General features: G+C 37.6%; 1 protein-coding gene across 3 annotated transcripts in view; it reads right to left on the bottom strand.

The window, feature by feature from the left end:
• ODAD2 (outer dynein arm docking complex subunit 2) overlaps nt 1-26317 on the bottom strand; it is a 174133-nt gene that overhangs the window by 34126 nt on the left and 113690 nt on the right. For all 3 annotated transcript variants that reach the window (XM_060659076.3, XM_060659075.3, XM_060659077.2), the window contains 2 exons: nt 13246-13434; nt 11735-11956 (listed from right to left, as the gene is read on the bottom strand). In XM_060659076.3, coding sequence (XP_060515059.1) covers nt 11735-11956; nt 13246-13434 — 411 coding nt within the window. The remainder of the gene's footprint in view (nt 1-11734; nt 11957-13245; nt 13435-26317) is intronic.

The raw sequence follows: 26317 nt of genomic DNA on the forward strand, positions 1-26317 counted from the left end.
GGATCCAGTAGGTCTGCCGTGGGGTCTGAGATTCTGTATTTCTAACAAGCACCTAGGCGCTTCTGTTGCTCTCTGGCTGGGACCACACTTTGAATAGGAAGTCCTTGAAGAGCCAGGAAAGGCCCCAGACCAGTTGCTTCCAAGCCACGAGCAACTTTGTCCCTTTATTCCAGTGTGCCATGCAAATATTACATGTTTTTCTGCTGACAGGGAAAAACTTAGGAAGCAGTGTTGTAGAAGACAATGACATAACGCATTTCAATATACTTTCAAAGGCAACAACATTAATTGGATTGGCCAGGGATCTGGCACACTGGGTTAGATCTTCCTTATTTTTAAAGCTAATAGCTTTGAGGGTCATATTTTAAACTAGGTACCATGTAAATTTGTCTTCTCTCACTTATAGGAACTTGTATTTTTTATAGTATTAGCAAAAAGTTCTCCTTGTTTTCTTTTCTTTGATGGGGAGCAAATAAAGTGCCCCGGGGAGACTGTCTTCACATTTGCCAGGGGTCCTGTGAAGCAGAATTCTACAACTACATGCCTATCCTAATTCCACATGGGCAGAGCCACACTCATTCTGTTCAGCATGACATCATTCACTGGAGCATTCTACGTCGCACAGTCATATTTGTTGGGTGGATTAGCTTTCCATGCAATGGATTAATCATCCTCCGGGGTTCTTTAACCTCTTCCTTTGAGAAGGTGGATTTTTGTATCCCTTGTGTTCGGCATCATGGGCCAACGAATGCAAATGATCATGTGGCTCTCTTGCCATTGGAACTCCTGTGGATCGGTGGCTCTCAAGCTTTCGTGTGCTTCTCAGTTACGTTAGGAACTTGGTTGAAATACAGTTTCCTGGTCTTATTCGTGGAGAACATGAGTTAGTCAATTCAGGGTATGGTCCAGCAACCCTTATTTTATTTTTTTCAAGCTCCAAATTGCTTCTTGACAGGGTGGACTCTAGACCACCCTTTGAGAAACGCTGCTTCAGTGGACCACAGTACATGAACGTGGCCCAGGAGTAACTGTTGGGAATGTTCCATAATACTCAGAGCATCCTGTAAGGAGACATGAAGGCTCTGAGTCGTAAGAAGTTGTGAGGCTAAGAATGGTCACTGTTAGTCACGATGCACTAAGAGACGTGAGCTTTTTGTCCCAGGTTTCCAGTTTGAACTTAGGTTTTCAATTTAATTTCTTTCATTAGGGGTTTTTCTTTTCTTCTTTTTTAAGTTTATTTATTTTGAGAAAGAGAGAGAGAGAGAGAGAGAGAGAGCAAGCAGGGGAGGGGCAGAGAGAGAGGGAGAGAGAGAATCCCAAGTAGGCTCTGTGCTGTCAGCACAGAGCTGGATGCAGGGTTCAATCTCAGGAACTGTGAGATCATGACCTGAACTGAAATCAAGAGTCAGACACTTAACTGACTGACCACCCAGGTGCCTCAGGGGGTTTTCCTTTTACTGTATAATAATTAATGGTATTTATAGTACCCAGAAATCCGTCCTTTGATGGTGGGTCATGTTTTTAAAATTAAAAAACATCACCTTTCATATATCTTATTTTTATTTATATATTTTTAACTTTTTAAAATGTTTGTTTATTTAAACAAACATTAAGGAGGGAGATTTACTTTGCTCGCGTGCGGTGGTGGTGACTTAGCAGAAGCAAGATGGATTCATTATAGCAGAGCTAGTATGAATGAAGAAGACAAACATCCTATTAGCCCACACCGTCCTAGACACACTTGATTTTCCCAAGGGCTCCCGGAGGTTTTAGAAGACCTCATGGGAAAAAGTATTGCCTAGAGCTCTCCAAGGAAAACTTAACAAGAAAAAAAAAAGTGGCTTTAGAGAATCATTCTTGAATCAGATTTTTAGATGCACTAAACTTGTAAGAATGCAAAGAATTAAGATTAAAATTCTGAATTCCTACTGAAGAGATTCTTATTTTGTAAATGTCCCTGTCAAAGCAAAGTGCTAAATAAATATGGACAAGATGGCTCTGACTGGGTTTCATAAACAACTATTAAAGGGCAACGTGGCCTCATGCCGTAATTTTCAATTCTTTTTAAGGCAACAAAAAGCTGTTTCGAAACAAGATCTTACGCATGATTACTAACATATAAAATGGGGGAAAAAACCCTCACTGCTCTCTTTAAAGTAGGTGACCACCCCCCTACACCAAGCATTGGCTTCCTCCTTGCCCTGAGTACTGTGCCCTGATCTCTCCCAGGGGAACCCTAACAGTCCACAAGACATGGTCTGAAATTCGCTCATCTAGTGGAAACAGCCCTAAACTAGACATCACAGTCATTTATGATGTTATGCCATGTGTTGACTATGTGGTTTTCGGTACTTCACCGATCTGGGCCTTACATTCCTTATCTGCAAGTTGTGTGTTTAAAATGGATAACTCACCTCCACCGGCTCTCTCACTTTCCATGACAAAAAGAAAATAAGGATTCCGCTTCATGCCAAGATAGGGTAACAAGAACTGGATTTATCTTCCTATCTAAAACAACTTAAAAATGGTTAAAACACATAAAGCAATATGGCTTTTAAGATACTGGACATCAGGTGTCAGGCGTCAAACGACACTGATCCCTGAGAGAAGGAAAACTCAAGAGGCGAACCCTACGGTCCCAGCCTGCTGCCCAGGACAGAGTTTACAGGCCACTCGCAGCCCAGGGAGAGAGAACCCGAGCGAAGCGCGGCAGCTTCCCCGAGCTGGGAGGCCAAGCTTGGCAGACTGGGGCTCTGTGATGACTAGAGTCTTCGGAGAAGATTACTGGAGAGGGGAGAACTTCCGGAGCACAGAACTGTGGAGACCTGCAGTCGGGGCGCCTGAAGCTTCAGCACAGAACCCATCGGCACCTGTGTGTGAGGAAACTGCATACCCGAGGACAGTAAAGGCCCACCTGATAGATCAGCTGCAACAGTCTCTGAGGCTCACGCAGGTCAAATAGTGCCTGATCCTACCACTCAGCAAAAGGCTTCATAATTTATGGGTGTCGGGTAGAGTAACCAGAAGGGTCTGACCTCAGAAGTGGAGAAGAATTAGCCTTACTGTATTTTTTGCTAACAAAGCACAGACCTGAAAGGATCAAACTGTTTCTAAGTAACATAAGTGCATCCCAGAACAAAACTCAACAATATTTTTAGAAACGATCTATCACTCAACACATTAAAATTCAGTGTCTTCCAAGAAACAGACTCTTAACTACAGAGAACAAATGTTACCAGAGGGGAGATAGGAGGAGGGGACGGGAGAAATAGGAGATGGGGATTAAGGTGTGCACCTGAGATGAGCACCAGGTGATGCATGGAAGTGTTGAATCACTATATTGTACACCGGAAACTAATACAACACCATATGTTAACTCTACTGGAACTAAAATAAAAAATGTAATACAACACCCCCATCCCTGCCCCCAAAGTCAGTGTCTGACATGACCCATGATAAAGAGAAACATCAACCAATTGAAAGCAAACTGGAAATGATACTAGAACCATACTAGAACTGGATTTCATATGAGCGAGAGGAAAGACTCAGTATGTTAAGGAGAGACACGAAAGGTACAGAAAGACCCAAATCTAATTTTGGGAGATGGAATTATACTACCTGAGATGTAAAACCCACTGACGGAAATAAAGGTAAATTAAACATTGCCTAATATATATATATATATATATATATATATATATATATATATATATATATATTATATATATATTTTCTGAACTTGAAGGCATAGGAATAGAAACATTCCAAATTAAAACACAGGGAGGAAAAATGACTGAAAAAAATGACCAAAGCCATAAGAAGCTGTGCGAAAATGTCAAGCAGCCAGATGTAGGTGAAAATGGAGTTTCCAAAGGACAGTAGAAAGAGAAGGGGACAGAGAAAATTATTTGAAGAAATAATGGCTCCAAATTTTCCAAATTTGATGAAAACCAGAAGCCTATAGATCCAAGAAGCTCAATAAAACCCAAGCATAAGAAACATAAAGAAAACAACACCAAGACACATCATAATCAAATTGCTCAAAATCAGTGAAAATGATAAAATTTTAAAAGCAGTAGTGAAAAAATGACATCTAGGTAAACAAACATAGAAGGACAGCAGATTTCTTCTCAGAAACAATGCAAGTGTGAATAAAATGAAGCGACATGTTTACTGAAGGGAAAAATGTCATTGTAAAATTCTATGCCTAACAAAAATATTTTTCAAACACAAAGACAAAATAGTCTTTTTTAGACACATAAAAGATGAAAGAGGGGCACTTGGGTAGTTCAGTTGGTTAAGCATCTGACTCTTGGTTTTGGCTCAGGTCATCATCTCAATGGTTCATGGGTTTGATCCCTGCATCAGGCTCTGTGCTGACAGCACAGAGCTTGCTTGGCATTCTGTCTCCCTCTCTCTCTGCCCCATCCCTGCTTGCTCTCTATCTATCTCTCTAATAAATAAATAGATAAATAATAAACACTTAAAAATGAAAGAATTTATCAACAGAGCTGTACTACAAGAAATGTTAAAAGTCTTTTGGGCAGAAAGAAAATGATACCAGATGAAAATCTGCATTTATAGAAAGGAGTAAATAGCACTTTTTCTAATTTATTTAAATCTCTGTAATTTATAATCGGTCATTTATAGCCCCAAACAAGAACAATGTAGAGTTTACAACATGTATGAGTCAAATGCATGAGAAAAAGCACAAAAGTCAGGAGGACAAAAGTGGAGGCACAGTGTTGTATGATTCTTCAACTATATGTTTCTGTGTATAATATAATGTGAAGATGATGTGCGGAATTATATATGTATACTATAAACTCTAAAGCAACCATTAATCTAACAACAAAGAATCATAACTAATAAAAACTAAACAAATAAATAACAAAAAAAGGAATAAAGTCGAATGTTCAATTAAGCCAAGAAGATGACAAAAATAAAAGATGGGAAAGGAAAAAGAGAAGAACAAATGAAATGACATTTAAAGCCAACCATGTCAATAGCACATTAAATGTAAATAGTGCAGACACCCTCCCGCCAAAAGGCAGAAGTGATATGAATAAAAAAAAAAGCAAGTCCCAATTAAATGCTGCCCACAAATAGCCAATTTGGATTAGAATTAGAAAGCTTAGAAACAGGTATAGAATTTAGCATGCTAATTCTAACCAAAAGAAAGCAGGAGTTTCTCTATTAATAGCAGAAAAGGCATATTTCAAAGCAAAGAATATGCCAAGGTATACAGGTAATTTCATACATATAAAGGGGTCATCAAGAGGACATACTATTCCTAAATACTTTTGCACTTTAATAAGAGTTTCAAAATGCATAACGAAAAAACTGATAGAATTGTGAGAAAAAAATTGGCAAATCCACAATAATGGGTATTTCTGTAATGTACTGGTTAACACATTTGCCTCACATAATAATTGATAGAACAAGTAGTTATAAAATCAACAAAGATGTAGAATATTTGAACAATATTTATCAACTGGACCTTATTAAACTTTATAGAACACTTTATCAACCACATCAGAATGCTCATTTTTTTCAAGTACATGTGGAATATTAACAAGTTAAACCATATTCTGGGTCACAGAACAAATCTCACACTAAAACAAATCGTCAAGTAATATACGTTCTCTGACTACAATGGAATTAAATTATAAACCAGTAACAGACCAATTAAAGTCCTCAAATATTTAAAAACTAAATATCACACTTCTAAATAATCCATGGGTCAAGGAAGAAATCAAAAGGGAAACTATAAAAGTATTCTTAACTGAATGAAGATAAAAACATGACATCAAAATTTCTGAGAGGCAGCCAAAATAGTATTAGAGGAAAATTTATACAACTAAATATCATTATTAGAAAAGATTAAATTATCAAATCAATAATCTTAGTTTTTACTTTAAGAAAGTAGACAAAGAAGAACAAATGAAACCCCAAAGTAATCAGATGAAAGGAAATAAGAAGATCACATTAGAAATCAATAAAATAAACAGAAAAAGAGAGAAAATCAAAGAAACAAAAGTTCTTCAAGAAGATAGTAGCATTGATAGGCTTCTAGTTAGACTGATCACGAGAAAAGACAAACATTACTAATACCAAGAGTGAAAAAAATGTCATAACTATAGATTATAAATCTATATTAAAGGATAAGAGAATATTATGAACAAGTTTATGCCAATACATTTGAGAATTTAGATGAAGTGAATTAATTCCTTGAAACACACAAATATTTCAAGAAATATTTCAGAAAGAAAGAAATAACCTGAACAGCTCTATATTGATTAAAGAAATTGGATTTGAAGTTTCATACCTTCGAAAATGAAAACTAGGTTCAGGTGGCTTAACTTGTGAATTCTACCAAACATTTAAGGGATGAATAATACCAGTGCTATAAAATTCTCTCAGAAAACTGAAGAGGAAGGAACACTTTCCAATTCATTTACTGAAGCATTACTGTGATAGCAAAAAGGAGACATTACCAGAAAAGAATACTTGCAAACCAATATCCCTCATGAACATAGATGCAAAACTCTAAGCAACATTTTGGCAAATTAAATTCAACAATGTATAAAAAGGATAATATATTGTGACCAAGTGGATTCATCCCAAGAATGCTGGGTTGGTTTAACATTTGAAAACCAAATCAGTATGATTCTTTATGATAACAAACTCTAAAAGAAAAACCATAAGACAATCTCAATAGATATAGTAAAAAGCATCTGACAAAATCCAGTATCTATTCCTGATTAAAAAAAAATCCTCATTAAAGTAGTAATAGAAAGAAACTTAGCCTGATGAAAGTCACCTAACAAAAACCTATAGCTAACAGTAAACTTCATGGTGAAAGACTGATTGTATTCCCTCCAAAATAAGGAATAAGACTAGGATATCTGCTCTTACCACTTTTTTCCTCGATATACAGGAACTTCTGGCCCATGAAGTCAGGCAAGAATATATAAAGGGCATCCAGGTTAGACAAGAAGAAAAAGAAGTCTTTTTTTTGTAGATGGCATGATTGTTTATGTGAGACACTGGCAACTGACAATCTGTTTTTGTATGGCTTCAAAGAATGAAGAATGGTTTTTACATTTTTGTATAGTTATAAATAATAACAACAATAAAAGAAGAATCTGCAACAGAGACTTTATGTGGCCCATAAAGCCTAAAATATTTACTATCTGGCCCTTTAGAGAAAATGTTTGCCAATCCCTGGTCTGTGTAGAAAATCTACATAGAAAATTTATGCAGAATCTCCACAAGCCTACTAGATCAAATAAGTGAATTTAGCAAGGTCGTGAGATATAAGATTAATACACAAAATCAATTAAACTTCTACATAATGACAATGAACAATTAGAAATTGAAATTTTAAAAATTCCACTTAGAGTAGCATCAAAAACATTTACATAGGGGTAAATCTGACAAAAGATGTAAAAACCCTATGTGATGAAAATTACATAATATTGCTGAGAAATAAATAACACAAAAATAACGGAGAGATATTTCTTCTTTATGAGTCAGATGACAATAATGTTACGATGTCAATTTTCCCCTAATTCAATGCCATCTCAAAATCTCAGAAAGCATTTCCTGTAGAAATTAACAAACTGGTTTAAAAATTCTTATGGAAATGTACAAAACTAGAATAGCCAAAATAATTAAAAAAAGAAAAAGGTAGGAAAATGTATACTACCTAACTTTAAGGCTTACTATAACAATATAGTAATTAAGACAATGTGGTATTGGTGTAAACACAGACAAACAGAATAATGGAACAAAGCAGATATAGTCAACTAAATTTTTTCCCCCAATTACAAAAGAGATTCAGTGGGGAAAGGGTATATTTCAACAAATGATGCTCAGATGCCCCCTAGGATCATAAACAAAAATTGACGCAAAATCGTTCACAGACTTAAATGCAGAACCAAAAAGTTATAAAACTTCCATACCAAAACATGGAAAATCCTTGTGATTGTGTATTAGGCAAATATTTCTTGGACATAACCCCATTTAAAAAAGAAAAAGACAAATAGAACTTCATCAACATCAACTTTGGGGGGAAGTCATTATCTTGATCTAATAATGGCTTCTGGGTATTCATATATACATTAAAATTTTTCAAATTGACCTTCTAAACATGTGCATGTATGTGTCATTTATAAAGCTATCACATGTTTTAAGTTAAATAAAAATGAAATAGGGAAAACATTTGATATATATACATGTATATATGTATATACATATGTGTGTATATATATATATATATATATATATATACATATATATATATATATATAATATTAGAGTTAAAAATCTAACTTGCTGGAATCCTTAAGTAATTTTTACATTTCTTTCTCACTTTAAAGGATAAATGCAAATAACAGGAAAAAGCCAATCAGAAGCAAGTCTATATATAACTCCATATTTGGTATCATCACATAGTCACTCATACGTACTAGTGCTAACTAAGTAATTTAATAGCATATCACCAACAGACTAGCCCCAGCACTCCAGGGAGTATCTGGAGTGTGAGGAAAGTACACAAGACCACAAAGTTGCATAAAGAGTTTTAATTAACAGAAAATATTACAGTTCAATCAAACATTAAGTATGTGGACTGCATTACTGTGAGAATTACTGGGTGATCTTAGCCTCTGAAGTCCCTTTACCTGACTCAAAAGTGTTAGTGATATTTTTCTTTTCCTGTGCCAGGCTTCAAGGTTCATCTTCCACACTCTCTGCAGTGCCACTTCATGTGCTGAGTCTAGGAGGCTGCCAAGACAACCTTTTCCTTCCACCCAACTTGAACTGCTCCTCCCTCTCTCTGTTGGACCCACTTCTGGTTGTATTTTCTGTAATCTCTTTAATTTCCTGCCTTCCAGAAAGTTACAGGTCATAATGTAGCTTTCACCTGCCTGGTATAGATATTTGCAAAACAAATCCAACATTATAATGGGGAAGGGAGCTTAATGCCTTTTATAGGTGCTCATCATCTTTCTATCTGATCACTTTTTCTGCTCATCTTGCTCAGTGAAGTTTTGCTCATCTTGCTCAGAAGTTTTTCCTGCAACTTCTTTCCCTCCTTGTATGACTTTCCTGTGTTATGGTTTTGTTATAATTAGCAAATAACCTTGGTACATCCCTTAGACTTCTCACACTTTCAGCAGAATTGCCAACAGATCTGCATCCACGTTCACAAGGCTTTGTAACGATGCAAGACCGTGGGCTGATGCTTTTGAGAAGGAGGTTTGTGTAAAATCATAAAGAGGATAAGGATTATATTATTCTTCTCATGCTGCATTTACCAGAACAGGAGATTTCTCAGGGTGTATAGAAGAGTCTTACCTGGAAAGGCTCTAACTCCAGGATTATTTTTCAACATAATTGAGTCAGGAAATCCTTGTTGACCGCTTAACAGTATTTAAACACAAACCCTTTGGAAACTCCCTCTTCCTCTGGCTTCTAGAACTCCTAGACAACCTGTTAACTTCTTGAAGTTATCTTGACAGCTCTTCTTCCTACCTATATGCTCTGTGAATGCAAATGTAGACATTTCCCCAGCTTCTCTAAACTCTCTGCCAAAAACAACTTATTCACCCTCACTTACGACTTAATTACCTCTCACTGATAATCCCGATCTTTCCTTCTCTCCTGCCTCTAGACTTGCACTGTCCAATAAGAAAGCCACTAGTCACTAGTGAGACCTTGAAATGTGGCCAGTCCCCCTTGAGATGTATCATAAGTATAAAACACAAATACAAGAAAAAATTAATATTGATTAAATGTTGAAGAATATTTTGGATACATTGGGTTAAATAAAATATATTACTAAAAGTAATTTCATTTGTTTCTTTTTATCTTTTCTGAAATTCTAGCTCCTAGAAAATTTAGTATTACATATGTGGCTTGCATTACATTTCCACTGAACAGCGCTGCTCTAGACCTGAAATTCAAACTGACCATTTAAATTGAACACAGTAGAAACTGATACCAATCTATTCCAGACCCTCAAGCCTGTTCACTGTTATTATGGAATAAACATCAGTTGGCATGAGACACATAGCTTGTATAACATCAGCTGCTGCTGTTAAGGAAATTGTATGATGAAGGAACTAGCTCTAGGATAAATAACTTATGAACTGGGTGACAGGATGACTCTGGTAATTGTCAAAGAGCCTGTCAGCATCACTCATGGGCAGCTACGGCAGGAATGTATGTAGGACTGGGAAATAACACTATATGCTTTTGACTAGAAAGGTACAGCAGTTATGAATGAAAACAACCAGGGATTTGCCAAAATAGTGGATAAGTGTATATGCATTTGGAGTCAGAAATGTGAGCAGTTACACATTGTAACATATTCACCTCAGGTACTATAACCACCTAAATGTGCCAAATATTTTCTTACATGATCTTGGCTAATAGAATCTTCCTCTTCACCTAGCCTAAAACCTGGAGTCATTTTTGACTCAACCCTTTCCTTTATTCCCCATAGCCAAGCACCAAACCCCATTTATTCTACCAACACCCACTCGCCACATCCACATTTTTTTCCTCCTTAAAGAAAACCAGAGAAGGGAGACACAGGTCCTTATGCTGCCCCCACGGTCCCAAGAGGGAGAGCTCACGATTTGGCCTGCTGCTATATGGTGACGAGTAACTTACAAAAAAACAACGTCCTGTTCTTTTCTCCAGTAGAAATAGCTGGTAGTTAGGAATGCAAATAGGTGAGATGGACAGGCCCTCAAGAAACCTTAAGATGACACAGGAAAGGGTTTTAGAGCAGAACAAACCCTATTTTCTTTCTTTGCTTTTCTCTTTCCTGTCCCTTCCCCCTAATTATTTTTATTGCCTTCTTTTTCTAATACATGTAAGCTGTGTGGGTCGGTGAACACAGTTTCATTACTTTACATAGCAGAATACAATTCCTAAGTGATTTTGGATTATCTCTTGACTTGCGTTAAGAGGAAATAACTCAGAATTGCATGTGCAGCTGGCATTTATGTCAATTAAACTGTAAACCTTATTGAATTTTAAGACTTTGAGTAGCCTAGAAATTCTCTTCTTAAACAAACTGGCAATTGTCTAAGCATATGTACCAGGGTACTTAATTTTTATAGTTTCATTGTTTTTAAAGACTCTACTGATGGCATGTTAGGTTGTGAGAGTCCTGTTCAATAACAGAATGCATAGATATATAAAGTTTATGTGCAGAAGCTCTCTTACCTGTGTATTGATTGATTATAGGAAAGAAAATTTGATGCACAGATTTTTTTTCGAAAAAATCTGTCTTTGAAATGGTCCTTTGCTGTCACAGTTAAGGCCGTCAAACTATAGTCTAGTTGTTTCAGTCAGCTCCTTTGCTATTGAGTTCATGCCAGTATTTTATTTAAGTGCTAAGTAAATAATATATTAAGTGGAATTATGAGTGCCACTAATTATTAATGGGCTATCCATTTCCTTAATCAAATTCAGATTATAGAGCAATTACTAAAGTGAGTATGTTTTATAATCTTTGATTTAGAAAAATTCGATCTCTAACTTTCCTGCAGCATAAACCATACTAACACATGGTTCAGCTGCAGCCATGATCCAACACATGGGCAGTTTTGTGTGTCCAAATATCCCCCATCAATTAAACCCTATTGTTACATAAGTCTCTTTCCCGCCTCTGTACACCTGCATTGGACTAAACCACAAAGTCAATCAACTGTACCTTTACTGCGCCATTCTCGTGGATGGTGACACAGTTGTCGGCATCTTCTGAGAGTTGGTACAAGGCTTGAGCTGTTGCTCGATGCACATTGGGGTCATCTGATTTCAGGTAATGCACTAATGGAGCCACTGCTTTGTACTCGCCAAAGGCCACTCTATTTCTGCCCCACATACAGCACCGTGAAATAGCTTCTGCTAGATGACGCCTCAGTTTATCATTATTCTGCACAAAGGAAATGAATTGTGGTACATGCATTGCCAAGAACCCGTGAGGTCATGTTTCTGTGCTACCTGTTTATTATCCAATAAAATGCCAGTGAGTCAAGGGAGAAGGGCTAAGTGGCTATTCAGGTGGTGTCTTGAAAGAAATTAGTATTTTGGTGGCCCTGATGGACCAACGTTCAATCCTGAATTTTCTTCTTATGACTTTAAAAAATGTTTAACTTTTTTTAGTTGACTACTGAACATAGTTAATACACTCAAAAGCAATCAAGTGCCTGGCATTTGTTATTTGCTCAAGGTTTGATTTCCTTTTGAGCAAGTGCTTTAATAAAAAAAGAAAAGTAGTTAAAGAATACTGGACATTCTTAAGGGAGCATTTCGTTTAACTGGCATAGGTAGATTCACCCTATACTTTCACCCTAGGAATACTTCTACATCAGTAATATACCTTGGTTTCCTAGAGGGAGAAGACAGTGCAGCAAACAATGATATGTTTGAGTCCACCATTTTCCTTTATCCTTTATACACACTATATCCTTTTTTTTGTATGTAATTAACTGCAATAGGTATAATATAACCAAATAGGATACAGTTTTCTGCTTAATAATTGTACTATTCTCTTGATTGAGGCAACAACTTGGTGTCCTTAACTGAATCTGGCAGTTATTCTTAGGAACTCAGAATTAGACTAAAAAGTCTTCTAAACCAAGCATCCTTCCAGTGATTGAATTTCTGCTCTACGACTTTCCTGCCAAGAGGTAGCCCAAGCTATGCTCAAATACCTCTGATCGTGGTGAAGTCATTATCTCTCAAGGCTGCTTATTCTATCTGGCACAGCTCTGAATAAATAATACAGTGGTTGCCAAAGTCTTCTAGTTCAAGAATGCCATCAATCCAAGCTTGCTAAGCCTGGGGAAGAGCATTTAACTTGTAATGTTGGCATGAACAATCATCTTAAGGATAATGAATGATAATGATGGTGGTGATGGAAAATGATAGTTAACACTTCTATAATAACACTTATATTTGGCACTACTTTACTTGCCAGTGACAAGTAAAAAACAGCCTATATTTTACAAGGATCTTGCATATTAAATTGTACAGTTAGAACACACTTTCACATTGATCAGTCTCGGAGACATTAAATTAGTTGACCAAAATCTCATACCTCATAGGTGATGGATATTAAGCTTGAATCCAGGTCTCCGGACTCTAAGTTTATGGTTTTTACCACTACCCCATGATATCTTAAGACCATATACATTTAAAATAAAAGGATGTGTTACTTACTGTATTTGCTAGTTTGGACAATAAAGGGACAACTCCACGATCTGTAATAACAGCCAAATTTTCTTGATCTTTTGCTATATTTGTAATAGCAGCACATACACTTGCCAAAACTTCTTTATTATCTGATTTCAGTAAATTGACAACAAGTTCCAAACCACCAACAAAGGAACGGACCATTTCTCCAGCATCCTAGAGAACAATTAAAAACAAAAGATGTTATCAAAAATAATCTTTTGATTAGCATTTTTTTCAAAAAAGCAGAAAGTAAGGATAAGGCTGTTAAGTACACCTTTGGTATAAAAAATTCAATTTATTTATTATACATAATTTCTATGTATGTTTGCATATGTATATAACCACACGATTCAACTTCAACAAATATTTATTGAATAACTATTATGTGAGAGTTACCATGCTAACTACTGGGAATACAGAAGTTAGTAAAATACAGCTTATTCTTATTTGCAGTAGTTATGCTTTATGAAGTCATCACAAAAACTGAGTTAGTAAATACTGAACCATTGTTTCTAGGGGGAATGCAGTGTTAGGTCAACAGATCAATACATCACTGATCAATAGATAACCTTGTTTTATGGGTTTTTCCACTTAGGCTATCTTATTTCATATATTGTTAATTCATCAACTCATGGACACCTGAACTCATGGTGAGTCCATGGCTGAACTCATGGACACCACCACACTATAAGTCATGCCTGAAGGAAGCTTATCTAACACATGAATTTTCTCTGAAAGGCACAGCCTTCTTGGGTTTAGGAACACTAGAGAGCACTGGGTACCACACACACGGGCCATGTTAAATAGTGAAATCACCAACAAAACCCACAAAGATGTGAAAAGTATGGCACTAACTAGACAACAAAATTGATGCTTGTTAACAGTATGGGAGCTAACAACAAAAAGGCAGAGAGTCATCTTGTTCAACCTCAGCTGAGAACGTGCATTTTGGGCAACTCAAAATTTTCACCTCGCCGTGCACGTCCAAGAATGACCATGGGAGTGCTGTGAGTATTGATTTCAGGGTTACAAAAATTTTAGCAACAGGGTGAAAATTCCCAAACAGACTTTGTGAAGAATGTAGACTGACTGTGCATGCTCTTTTGCCATCATGTTGCTTGCCATCCAGTGGGGAAGAGTGGCATTAGGAGATAAGTGTAATGAACAGCACTAAGAGGAAAGAGGTAAAGATACTACAATGACACGCAACAAGGGAGGCATTCAAGGACGTACCCCGCCCCAAGAGAATGTTGGTAAACTAAAGTCTAAAAGATAAGGAGTTATCCAGGATGGAGGGGATTCAGGATGGAGGAATAATCATGAAACAGACCTGAGAATGAGAGAGGAGGCACTTTTTTTTTTTTTTCTTTCTTCAGTGTAGTGTAGCTAGAGCATAAGTATGAAAGGGAGAATGGGAGAAAATGATACTTCCTGAGATCTTGAAGGCTCTTTACTGTTAGCCTTGGCAGAGAGTATAGACATCATTTTAAGGGCATGAGAAAGCCACTGAAAAGGTTTAAGTGTGTGTCTTGTGGGGGAAGAGTGGGAGAGGGCATTTTATCAATTTTGTATCACAATAGCTCTCTCAGGATTGCAGAGTTGAGGTTGGGGCAAAGAATGTGCTGGGGACTCAGAGGCTATTTCATTAAAGTCACTTAAGAGGTGGTGGCAGTTTGGATGCAGGTTATAGTCTGGACCTGGAGAAAGGGGTGTGGGTTGGTGAGCACCAACTGGAGACGATGAGGACCAGTGATCTGATGGTGATGCCCATGTTTTTGGTTTGGCCCCATGGTTCTCATGTTGGAAAGGCAGGGTGTTGTTTTGTGTTCTTACGGTGAGAAAGGATGGTATTTGATATTAGGAGGCCTAATTTGAATGAAATGCCTACAAGACATTTAAGCAGAAACATCCGGAAGTCAGTTGCATATATGCCTTTGGAGCTCAGGAAAGAAAACCAGGCTTGTGTCATAGACTTGGAAGTTGTCAGTATGGAGACCATAACTGAAATAATGCATGTGAGAGATGGCGAGTGAGGGAGAAGTGGGTTCTCTGTGTCAGTGCTGCAAGTGTGGGTGGGAAAAGAATTTGCCAGAGGAACCTGAAAACGGATGGTTGCCCAGAAATCCTCACCTCCCTAATGTATGGTGGTGGCTGTGTGATGTCCAATTATTTGGCTCTGGGGCTTTCTCAAGAACTTAATACCTTTTTTTTTCTTGGTGCAAAAGGTGATTTTATTAAAGCATGGGGACAGGAACCATGGGCAGAAAGAGCTGTACTGGAGTTGTGTGTGTGTGTGGCTGGGGTGGGGGGGCGTTCTATGGAGTTGGGGAGATAAAGTCAAGAAGGAGTTTCTAAAGAGAAACTAATACCTTCTAAGTGCCAATCATGTATCAGGCACTTTGCATACATTATCTCAGTTAAATCACACAAAAACCACACAGAACAGATATTATTTCCATTTTAGATTTTAAAGACTGAGGTTTCAAAGATGTTGAATACCATAAACTAGACTGTGTCCCTCAAGGGTCTGTGTTCTAGTAATCTTAATGAACTTTATAATCATAAATCTGAACATCTCATTCCCCTATCTCCCCAATTCTTTCATTGCCCTTAGGCAATTCTTCTTGCCCTTAGGATAAAAAACAAACTCCACATGTGGTTTACAAGCTTTTCATGGTGTGTGTGCCCCTGGCTTTCCTGCCTCACCTCTCTGCCTTGATCCCCTCTTCCAACCCCCTACACATGAGCCCTAAGCCAGTCCCACCCCAACCCCCAACCCCCATCCCCTGGCCCAGGAGTTAATAATCAGAATTCTGACACTCACTCTCTGAGAATGTGGCTCATTAAGTCTGGGATGGGGCCTATGAATTTTTTTTTTTTAATCTCTCTTGTGAGTCTGAACTTCAGCCAATATTAGGAACATCAGTCTTTCAAGTTCATGTCCTCAAACGTGCCACTTGCATGTCTCTGTATCTTTGCCCATGGCTTTTTTGTCTACTTCCCCACTAGCTTGGGACTTTCCACATAGCCTCGGCTACCAACTAAGGTAATGTTCTCTTTAGGGAGGCTTTCCTGAACTGTGAGTCTGGATTAAGCTGCTCTTACTATAACACCTGGTTCTTCCATGTTATAGCATTTACTGCTCTCTGCAGGAGTGACTTAAATTTATTTGCCTTTGTTTATCGTTGTATGCCGAGTTTTTGTGAAAGTTTCTGGCAAGTTTCTAGAAACCCCATTGAATGAACTTGCAAACTCACAGCTACAAAAGGAAGCTTTTTCTGAGGACATAATGAACCAAACTAAACTTCTAGGGAATGGTGAAGGCAGGACCCCCTCAGGTTCTTCCCAAGTGTAAGTGGAAAGTATCTTTTCCACAACATGCTGCCTTTCCTGCCTGCTATGGGGACTGTGCAAACAATATTAGTGGCCTTGTTCTCAATACCACATGTAAATACAGGACACACTTTCACATTCTGATGCGTTAATAAAATTACTTACAAAATATCTGCCATTTTCCCTAAAATTCTACAATAAAGCTTGTTATATAAAACAAATGATTATACTTTCAACCGAATTCTACACTCACCTCATTACACTTCTGTGCACTAAGGCACAATCAAATCAAAAGACTGTAAAAGCTAATTTATTAACCTTTGGCCAAATATCCCACATAAATTAATCCACGTTGCCATTTGAAGCGCTTAGCAGTGGTAGTTGCTGTAGTGCTATTTCCATGTTGTAGGTGAGGAAAACCTTAAAGAAATAAATATGTGCAAAGTACAAGAAGGATACACGGCAGAGTGGGATCGGAATCCACATCTGCCTGGCCCCGAAGCCACTCTACAATACTGCAGTCATTGGTCCAAATGAAATAAATTCATAATCTTAATCATGTACTTGGTCCGGATGCATGAGTAAACTCAAAAGCAAAAACAATGGCTCTTAGAATTGCAGGGAACTTCCAAAGTGCAGCCCCCAAACTCCACTTTTTTAAGTGATGTTATGTGTGTCAATAAGCTAATATATTAGTCAATTATGAAACTACAGAACGATTTTTCTTTCTCAAGAAAGACTGAAGGAATTCTGGGAAGATGATGGTGGCATAATTTTTGAGACTCTCTCAGAAAACAGACACACTAGTGGCAGCAAAACAAAAAGCACAGAAATGCTAGATGAAAAGATATCGTCACAGACCCCCAAATACAAGCAGATCGGGGCAAACTACTGAAATTACAAAGCCCACATGTTCTAAGAAACCAGAAATCTGCAGAAAGAGGGACTTGTAAAGGCCCTGGAACCAGGGAGCCCACACTGATTAATGAATAAGACCAAAATGCCTCCAGGTCTGATGGTGCTGGAGCATTCTGTGGTCTGAATCCTTTGAACTCGTTATACTACAAACTGAAGGTTCCTTCTAGGTTGAAGCCTGCACTGAGGAGAAACTAGTGGGAGCTGCATACAAATAGAGCACGGCAGGGACAGAGGGATGAAGGAATGATAGAGTCCAGGTAGAAAGAGAGGAGGGGAACAAAGCAGTCTGAGTCTGCTCTCCATCACTGGGAAAGTAACAGAAATGGGATCTTGAGGACCATGAAATTAGAAATGCCACCCTGGTCCACATCTCCCTCTCAAAACACCACGAAAACTCACTGCACTTAAAAATGAGCAAAACAAAAAGACTATGGTCAATTTCCATACAGAATTACTAGAAGAAAAGGAATGAGCTGAAAGAAAATTACAGAAGCAATGAAAAGAAAATGTTAATTAGAATTATCAAAGCTTATAAATTGGGTGATTAGTAAAAAAAACAATTGTTAAGGGCAGGTGAAACCCATCTACAAAGAATTAGACATAAAAGCAGAATTCGTTTTGAAAATGAATAGTAAACCAGAAGGAACATAAAAATTAATAAATATAATGGGTAATACCTTTAAATAAATAGAATATGTGGAGTCCAAGGTGACAGAGGTTGGGGGAGGGGGGCACCTGGGTGGTTCAGTCGGTTAAGCATCCAACTCTTGGTTTCAGCTCAGGTCATGATCCCACAGGTTCGTGAGTTTGAGCCCTGCTTTGGGCTCTGTGCTGCCAGTGTGAGACCTACTTGAGATTCTCTCCCTCTCCTTCTCTCTCTGCCCCTCCCCCACTCACACTGTCTCTGCCTCTCTCAAAATAAATGAATAAACTTAAAAAAAAATGATAGGGAAAAAGCTAACAAAAAATTGAAAAGACTAGGCAGAGAAAATAACATATGCATAGTGGGTCCCTAAGAAGGGAACAAAGCAATACAATGGAGCAGATTTTGAAAACCAGGATTCAAGAAAACTCTCTCCTGAAATAAATAAAACCTGAGAGTCACCCTATGTACCTGGGAAAATTGGCCCAGAATGTGCTAACATAGAGAAATATTCTAGTACAACTGCTGGACTTTAATAAAAAAAATTATTTGGTCATCTAGGCAAAAGACCAAGTCACTTCTAAGGGAAAGAATAAGATATCCTTAGCCTTTTAATAGGAATGTTTTTATGCAGAGGGAAAGGAATAACATATGTAAACTACTCAAGAGAAAATGTGAATCAACGTCCTAATATCTGGCCAAAATGACCTTCAAGTATAAAACTGTTATTGGGGCACGTGGGTGGCTCAGTTGGTTAAGCGTCCAACTTCAGCTCAGGTCATGATCCTGTGGTTCATGGATTCAAGTCCCGCATCGGGCACTGTGCTGGCAGCTCAGAGCCTGGAGCCTGCCTCAGATTCTGTGTCTCCTTCTCTCTCTACCCCTCCCCCACTTGTGCTCTCTCTCTCAAAAATAAATAAACATTAAAAAAAATATAAAACTGTTATAAACGTGGAAGACTCCAGGGAATGTGTTAACACAGGCCCTTCTGAGGAATCCCCTTGACATTGACTGTCAGATCTCCAAAAGACTAAAAAGACATAGACAAAAGGATGACCGATTTCTTAAAATGCCCTATTGGCTTCATTTCCTTCAGGATGAGGTTTAAATCATTAGCATGACATTCAAGTATTTTCCCTATCTCTCTAAACCTCACCTGCTGGTCTTATTTCCCAGTATACCCTTTTGCATAAACTATATTGCAGCCTCTAAGAATACTGGTGCCATGTTCTTTTACATCTTTGACTATGTTATTTTCTTTACCTGGATGCCCTTCTAAACTAGAAACTCCTACTCAGCCCTCAAAACTGACTCCTTTTAATAGCAGCTTAAATAACATTTCCTCCATAAAATTCACTCCCTCCCCCAACTCCCCTTCTCAGTAAATTCATTTCCTCCCCTCTACATTCCTATAGATGATTTTATCCAAAATCCATTCCCTCATTCTCCCGTATTTCCCAAGCCTTGATTTTATTTGGGTATCTAACTCTCACACAGAAGCACCTGGAGAAAATGCATCTATATCCCAGATGTAACTCTTGATTGGCCTAAGCCTATCACGGAAGTCTCGTTGCCTCTGCCATTATTTGTTTAGGAGTAGGCTAGATATGGCCCAATTATGGCCAGTGCGTTCTGAGATGAGGTCTCCTAGGAATCTTCTGGAAGTTCTCCTATTTATAATAAGGAATAATTGCAGGTCACACTGAGAAAGGCAGAGCAGACAGAGGAAAATAGCCTGGGGTCCTTGATGACATTGTCAAACTGCTGAATCAACCAGGCCTAAATTCTGCTTTGGCTATTTAAAACCAAAGGTATCTATAGCCATTTTTTTCATTCTATTGCAGTTGTTTCTTATGGGTCCTTTCCCCATTAATTTGTGAGTTGCCTGGTCTTATTCTCTGACTCTCACTTGGGATATAGTCTGGTGTCTGTCACACAGTAGACTTCCAATAAATCTTTGTGGAATTGTGAAAAAATAAAAATAATAAGGGGACTATGACTTTAAGATACTTAGCCGCAGTCACAATCACTAAAAAGCAAAAAGCATTCATTATGCATTAATAATGTAACTACATAAAATGGAATATAAATGGATAAGACCACTTCGACCTCATCATCTAGTGACTTCTGGTTGTCTCACTGCTTTATCAGCCACAGCACTGGGGCCATACTGGCAGAAATAACAAAAGTGATCACATCTGCTTCTGTTCCAAGAACTTCCTAAGGTGCATGGTATGAGATAGAGGGAGCCAAAGTCTCAATGAGATCATGGGCATGGCTCACCAAGGTCTTATAATGTTTACAATCTGTGGGACAGTGAAATGTTAAGACTCAAGCGTACAGGTCCTGCCAAAGTTTGTTTGGAAGGTAAGGACCCACCCCCCGTCTTGATCTCTCTCTCTGTTTTTCTTTTTAGGTTTAAAGATTCTAAACATATGACATCTTGCCTCACATAGTTTCTATGGAAAGGGAGACAGTATATTTAAGGATGGAAAAAGTAATTATTCTGCCAATACTGTCTTTCACTAATGCTAAACGACTGGGCAAATTCAACACATTTTCCACCTTCTCACATATCTTAAAAACTAGTCTTTGCCAATTTTGCCACTGGTGTGATATTGGTTATGCACAATTCAAATTTTCATCTCTAATGCAAAAACCCTCAATTAGAATAATATTAGTCATAACAATAACAAAGTCTAACTTTTTGCAGTTTACAAAGGACTTCCTCATGCATGTCTCCTCTGATCCTCACAGCTCTGCCTGTGGGAGGCATGATGTCCTCATTTTACAGACAGGAAGGCTCAAGGTTCATGAATAGTCAGTGACAAAACTAAAAATCAACTGTATGTTTCCTGATTTCTCATTTCATGACTTTTCACTATACACTGTGTTTTAGACCTGCAAGTCTCAACAATTAATATTTACCGGGTTATACCTAGTTTATAAACAGTCAGAAGAATCTTCACAATTTAGAGGGTTAACAATTCCAAAGAGATGAAGCTACTTTGCCAATGACAGTTCCTAAGACAAATAAAAACAGTAACTGAAAGAGAATATGAAACACCTTCATACTGCTATTAAAGTTTGAATGGTTGAGTAAGTAGGAAAAGGTGTCAAATTCAATGAACCCAAATCAAGTCAAATACACAAAATAGGATGAAAAATATAAAGTAACAAAATACTTCTGGTTGAAATTCAACTAATAGGAAAATATTAAGACATTATTTACAGATTAATGAATAAAACAGAAAATTGGATGTTTTGGCAAAGAGCAATTAAATTAATGGGTATGAAATTCCTTCTCTTGCCTCCAGCAAAAAGAACTGGCAGTTTTCTGATGAGGTGAGATATACATAATGCAACTTTAAAGCACATACAAGGCAAGCGTAACATGACTTAAGAACAAAAATTTGTAACCAGGAGGGCTATAAAAACACTGTTTTGTGCCATACAGACACCATACAATGCATAATACAGTATTTGAAAAAGATTTAAAAATAGCACATTGCATATAAAAAATTCCAAAAATGCTACATTCACATTCGAACAGCATGTCAGAGAAACCAAAACTGAACAGGCAAATCTTGTCCTAAAAGTATATTCAATATATCAAATGCTTTTAAAATTCTAAATACTACACACACACACACACACACACACACACACACACACACACATAAGGAGAACAGACTGTTTGTGTGGCTCTATCACAATAAGATCCTTGTTCTGTTTCTAGAAGTTAAGTCCTACGGCTTAAAAAAAAATTTACTGATTTAGAACTGCTTTATACTTTCAAATGTAGTTCTTCAAAAATCAAAGTTAGGATATCAGTTAGTACTTTTTCATTCTGAACTGAAGGAAAAGTAAATTAATTTCAAGTAAAATAAATGATTCAGTCCTCACAGTGTAGATTCAGATAGCAGAAAATTCATTGTACTTTGTAGGTAGCTTTATCAAATTAAATCACAAGAAAAATAAAGAGAATAAATTCAATGGTTCTGATTTTTTCTACTTTCCTAGCCTAATTTAAGATAATTTTCTTAAATGCCACAGAGAACTGTGATTTTGCCATTTTACTATGTCCTGTGTTGATTCTGCTTTAGATACAGTGTTCTATTAATGAGGAGGTCTAAACTGTGAGAAACCATTGTGTATCCAGAGGCTTATAGAGTTAATTAAATGACATTCTTAACCGATGATGTCTTTGAAAAATGCTTACAACTTGTACAAAGAACTAAACAAATCTAAGTCATATTATCATAAAATGGCTATTATATAAATCTATGTGTGCATACACATATATATTTAATTTTTAACATTAAATATATATAGAACTTTTCTCCACTTGTACTCAGTGACACAGATTAAAATGAGTACAGCAATTTCTGGTTAAGATCCAGTCAGATGCTTCTGAACACTGAGTTGTATGCATAAGGCTAAGAACAACAACTTGAAACCATAATCTTAACAGAAAAAAAAATTAACTCTATGAAACACTATACTCTAAAAATGCCAAGAGTCTCCCCATTTATGGAGAGACTGTTTTCTAAAAGTTTACTTGTTGGGTCTACAACATCACATTTTGCTGTAAATATGTGGTTAATGTCTCAGTTTGACAAATAAGAGTCTATTTAACTCATAATGAACCTGACTTATAACACACTAACTGCAACTAATCCTCATTTGCATGAATGTTCTAATAGTTGAAGCCAGATACTTGTCTCCCTCATCTTCTGTGATGTGTAACTTTGTCACGTCAAATGATTTTCATAGGTCTCCTCTTTTATCAGAGTTTCTCTTTAAAAAAATTTTGTTTAATGTTTATTTACTTTTGAGACAGAGAGAGAGAGCGAGCGAGCAGGGGAGGGGCAGAGAGACAGGGAAACAGAATCCGAAGCAGGCTCCAGGCTCTGAGCTGTCAGCAAAGAGCCAGACGCAGGGCTCAAACTCATGAACCGTGAGATTGTGACCTGAGCCGATGTCAGATACTTAACCAACTGAGCCCCCAGGTGCCCCTCAAAGTTCCTCTTAAAACCCACCCAGAGTTTAACACAACTCCAGATGTGGTCTGACCAGAACAGAGTGCATCGGAATTCTTATCTTCCACGATCTAGACAAGGAACTTCTGCCAGCGTGGCCAAACGCATGCACTATTTCAGCAGTTACGTTGCCCTATTTGTTCACATTAAGCTTTGAAGTCAGCCAAAATCCCTATATCTTTTACAAGTGAATTATTATACAGCCAGTACTCTCACATCCTGCATTTACAGGATTTCCAGCTTCCTTTTATTGCATAAAAGGGATTGAACAGTTTTCATATAAAAGAGATAAGTTTTAGATGTAAATTTCACTTTGTTAAAGTGCATTTCTATGTGAAGCTTTGAGAAACATCTGGATATTCTGAGGTAAGTAATTTATCTCACCATTATTATGTTAAAAAATTCCTCAGGGAGGCAGAAAATATAGTTCTTGAGGCAGTAGTTCCCAAACTGTGTTGCACATTAGAATTTCTGGGGGAATTTTTAACTTTCCCTAAGCCCAGGGTAGATCCCATACCAATTCAATCAAAAGATTTGGTGGTAGGACCCATCCATACATATCTCTAGGTGATCTCAATATATAGCAAAGTTTGACAACCACTGGTTTAAGAGTTTAAGTCAAATAGTGAGAAGGCCTCGGGGCACGTCCCGTTTCATCACTATTAGATATATGGCTTTGAGCAAGCTACATAACTTGCTAAGCTTCAATTTCATCACCTGTGAAATGCAGCTAATAATAGTATTTATCTCTTAAGGGTTGTTAGAAGGATACACATAAAGCATATAACAAGGTGCCTGGCATATGATAATAGCTGTTTTTATTTTCTAATATTTTGAGAATGTATTTGTTACCAATAATTTGCACAACAAAATATCAACTTAAGGAATAACCCCTTGAAATCTGATTCTACCTATCAATCATCCTTATGAATATATTCAAAATATGTAACTCAGGTAGCAACATTTTACTATGTATTCAATCCTATTTTAAAATTTTTTTTAATGTTTTATTTTATTTTTGAGACAGAGAGAGACAAGACAGAGCGTGAGTGGGGGAGGGTTAGAGAGAGAGGGAGACACAGAATCCGAAGCAGGCTCCAGGCTCTGAGCTGTCAGCACAGAGCCCGACGCGGGGCTCGAACTCATAGACGGTGAGATCGTGACCTGGGCCGAAGTCGGAAGCTCAACCGACTGAGCCACCCAGGCGCCCCACAATCCTATTTTAAAACCCATCAAGAATGAGCTGGCAAAAATACATCCTTGATTGTAATTAGGTAATACATCTATGTTTATTTATATCATTAAAACTACTTTCATTCATACATTCATTCACTTGGCAAATTAGAAGCCTCAGAAATGTTAAGATACTATTTTATGTTGTGGGATTCAAAATAAATAATTTGGTTTCACGTTATAATCACCTGGAGTGATTTTTTTTAAGAAATAGGAATGCTGGGGCACCTGGGTGGCACAGTCGGTTGAGCATCCAACCCTTGGTTTCAGCTTAGGTCACGGTCTTGTGATTCATGAGTTCAAGCTCCACATCAGGCTCTGCGCTGACAGAGCAGAGCCTGCTTGCGATTCTCTCCCTCTTCCTCCCACTCTGCCCCTCCCCCACTTGCATTCACTCACTCTCTCTCTCAAAATACATAAGTAAACTTAAAAAAATATGAATGACTAAACTTCAATCTCAATATAAATATTGGGGGTAGGGCTCTTGCATGAGAACGTTTTTTTTAAAGCTCTGAAGGTAATGTGTATCTAGAATAGAGAATGATTGATGTGAACAATTTAAGTCGTGTTGCTGTTACTTACAGAAATCATAGCATTGGTGATGAACTCCAATTCCCATGTTTAGTTTAAGAATAGAGGAGGGGGAGCCCTTCTGGAATCCTCTATCATAGGAATGAGAACACTAGCAAAAATTGGCAAAACTGATTTTTTCAGAACTCTAGAATTTAATGAAAATTTAAACACAGCATGTTTATTCAAGAAAAAAAAAGCTGAATCTCAGTAAGAACAGTGAGTTTTGTGGCATTTTAGCTTTCCCCATTCTCAGCTCCCTCTTCTCAGCTCTGTAGTAGACTTGAAACCATAGTATCTGGGAAAACCCACAGCCTAGCAGCCTAGGGAGGGAAGGTGGGTGTGGAGCTCCCCTAAAAGCTCCACTCCAATGGAATGGTTGGGATTTGACTTGAACGGCGGCTTCTATGATAACGTCCAAAGGCTTGTCTTTACCTCACGTATCACCCACTGAGGAAAATTCTATTCTCAGGGCATGTCATAAAAAACATTAGTGGCAACTGTTTTAACATAAAAGCTGTTTGAGATGGTAATATCACTTGGGACAAACCAGAGGCTGGCCAAAACATAATTAAAAGGAAAATCTCAAAAAGTGATGTCCATAGAGGATCTTGAAAAAAATCCAACATATTTGTCGGGATCTAAAATGCCACAGGTAAGTGCAGGGCTATGTGCATAGTCAGAAGAGACCTGAGATAGCCCTAAATGCTCACCTCTGGCTGATCTTGAGGCTCTACATGAACAGAAAAGAAGGGTAAGATAGAGTTGTAAACTGCTGGAGTGTTCAATGTGTGCCCCGTAAAACACATACAGAATACCTCACCAAAGGGTGAGAAGTCTACTAGTGCATGGAATTTAAGGAGATCTGTCAACTCATTAGCTGAAATGAGTCAACTGAGCAGAAATCTCAGTGGCCACACGGACAAAGAATACAGACGTCATAGAATTAGTTCAAGAAAGTCACTAACAAATAATAGCAAAACAGCAACAGACAGCAAAAGTACAATCCCTGAGGAGAGGAAAATCTAATTTCCAGAGTTTCTACATTATATTATTTAAAATACTAAGTTTCTTTCCAACAAAAAGTTATGAGACAAAGAAAGAGGAATGTATACCACAAAATGTAACCAAGAAATATGACCAAGGGAAAAAAGCAGTCAATAAAACTGGACCCTAAGGAAGCCTGTACCATGTTGGACTTAACAGATAAAGACTTTAAATCAGCTGTTTAAAACTGTGTTCCAGGAACTAAAGGAAACCATGCCTAAACAATTAAAGATTGGGAACAATATCTCAGAAAGTAGAGAATATTAATACA

The sequence above is a fragment of the Panthera onca genome, chromosome B4 (genome assembly GCF_046562875.1).
Source record: "Panthera onca isolate mPanOnc1 chromosome B4, mPanOnc1 haplotype 2, whole genome shotgun sequence".
In the NCBI taxonomy this organism is placed as follows: Eukaryota; Metazoa; Chordata; class Mammalia; order Carnivora; family Felidae; genus Panthera; species Panthera onca.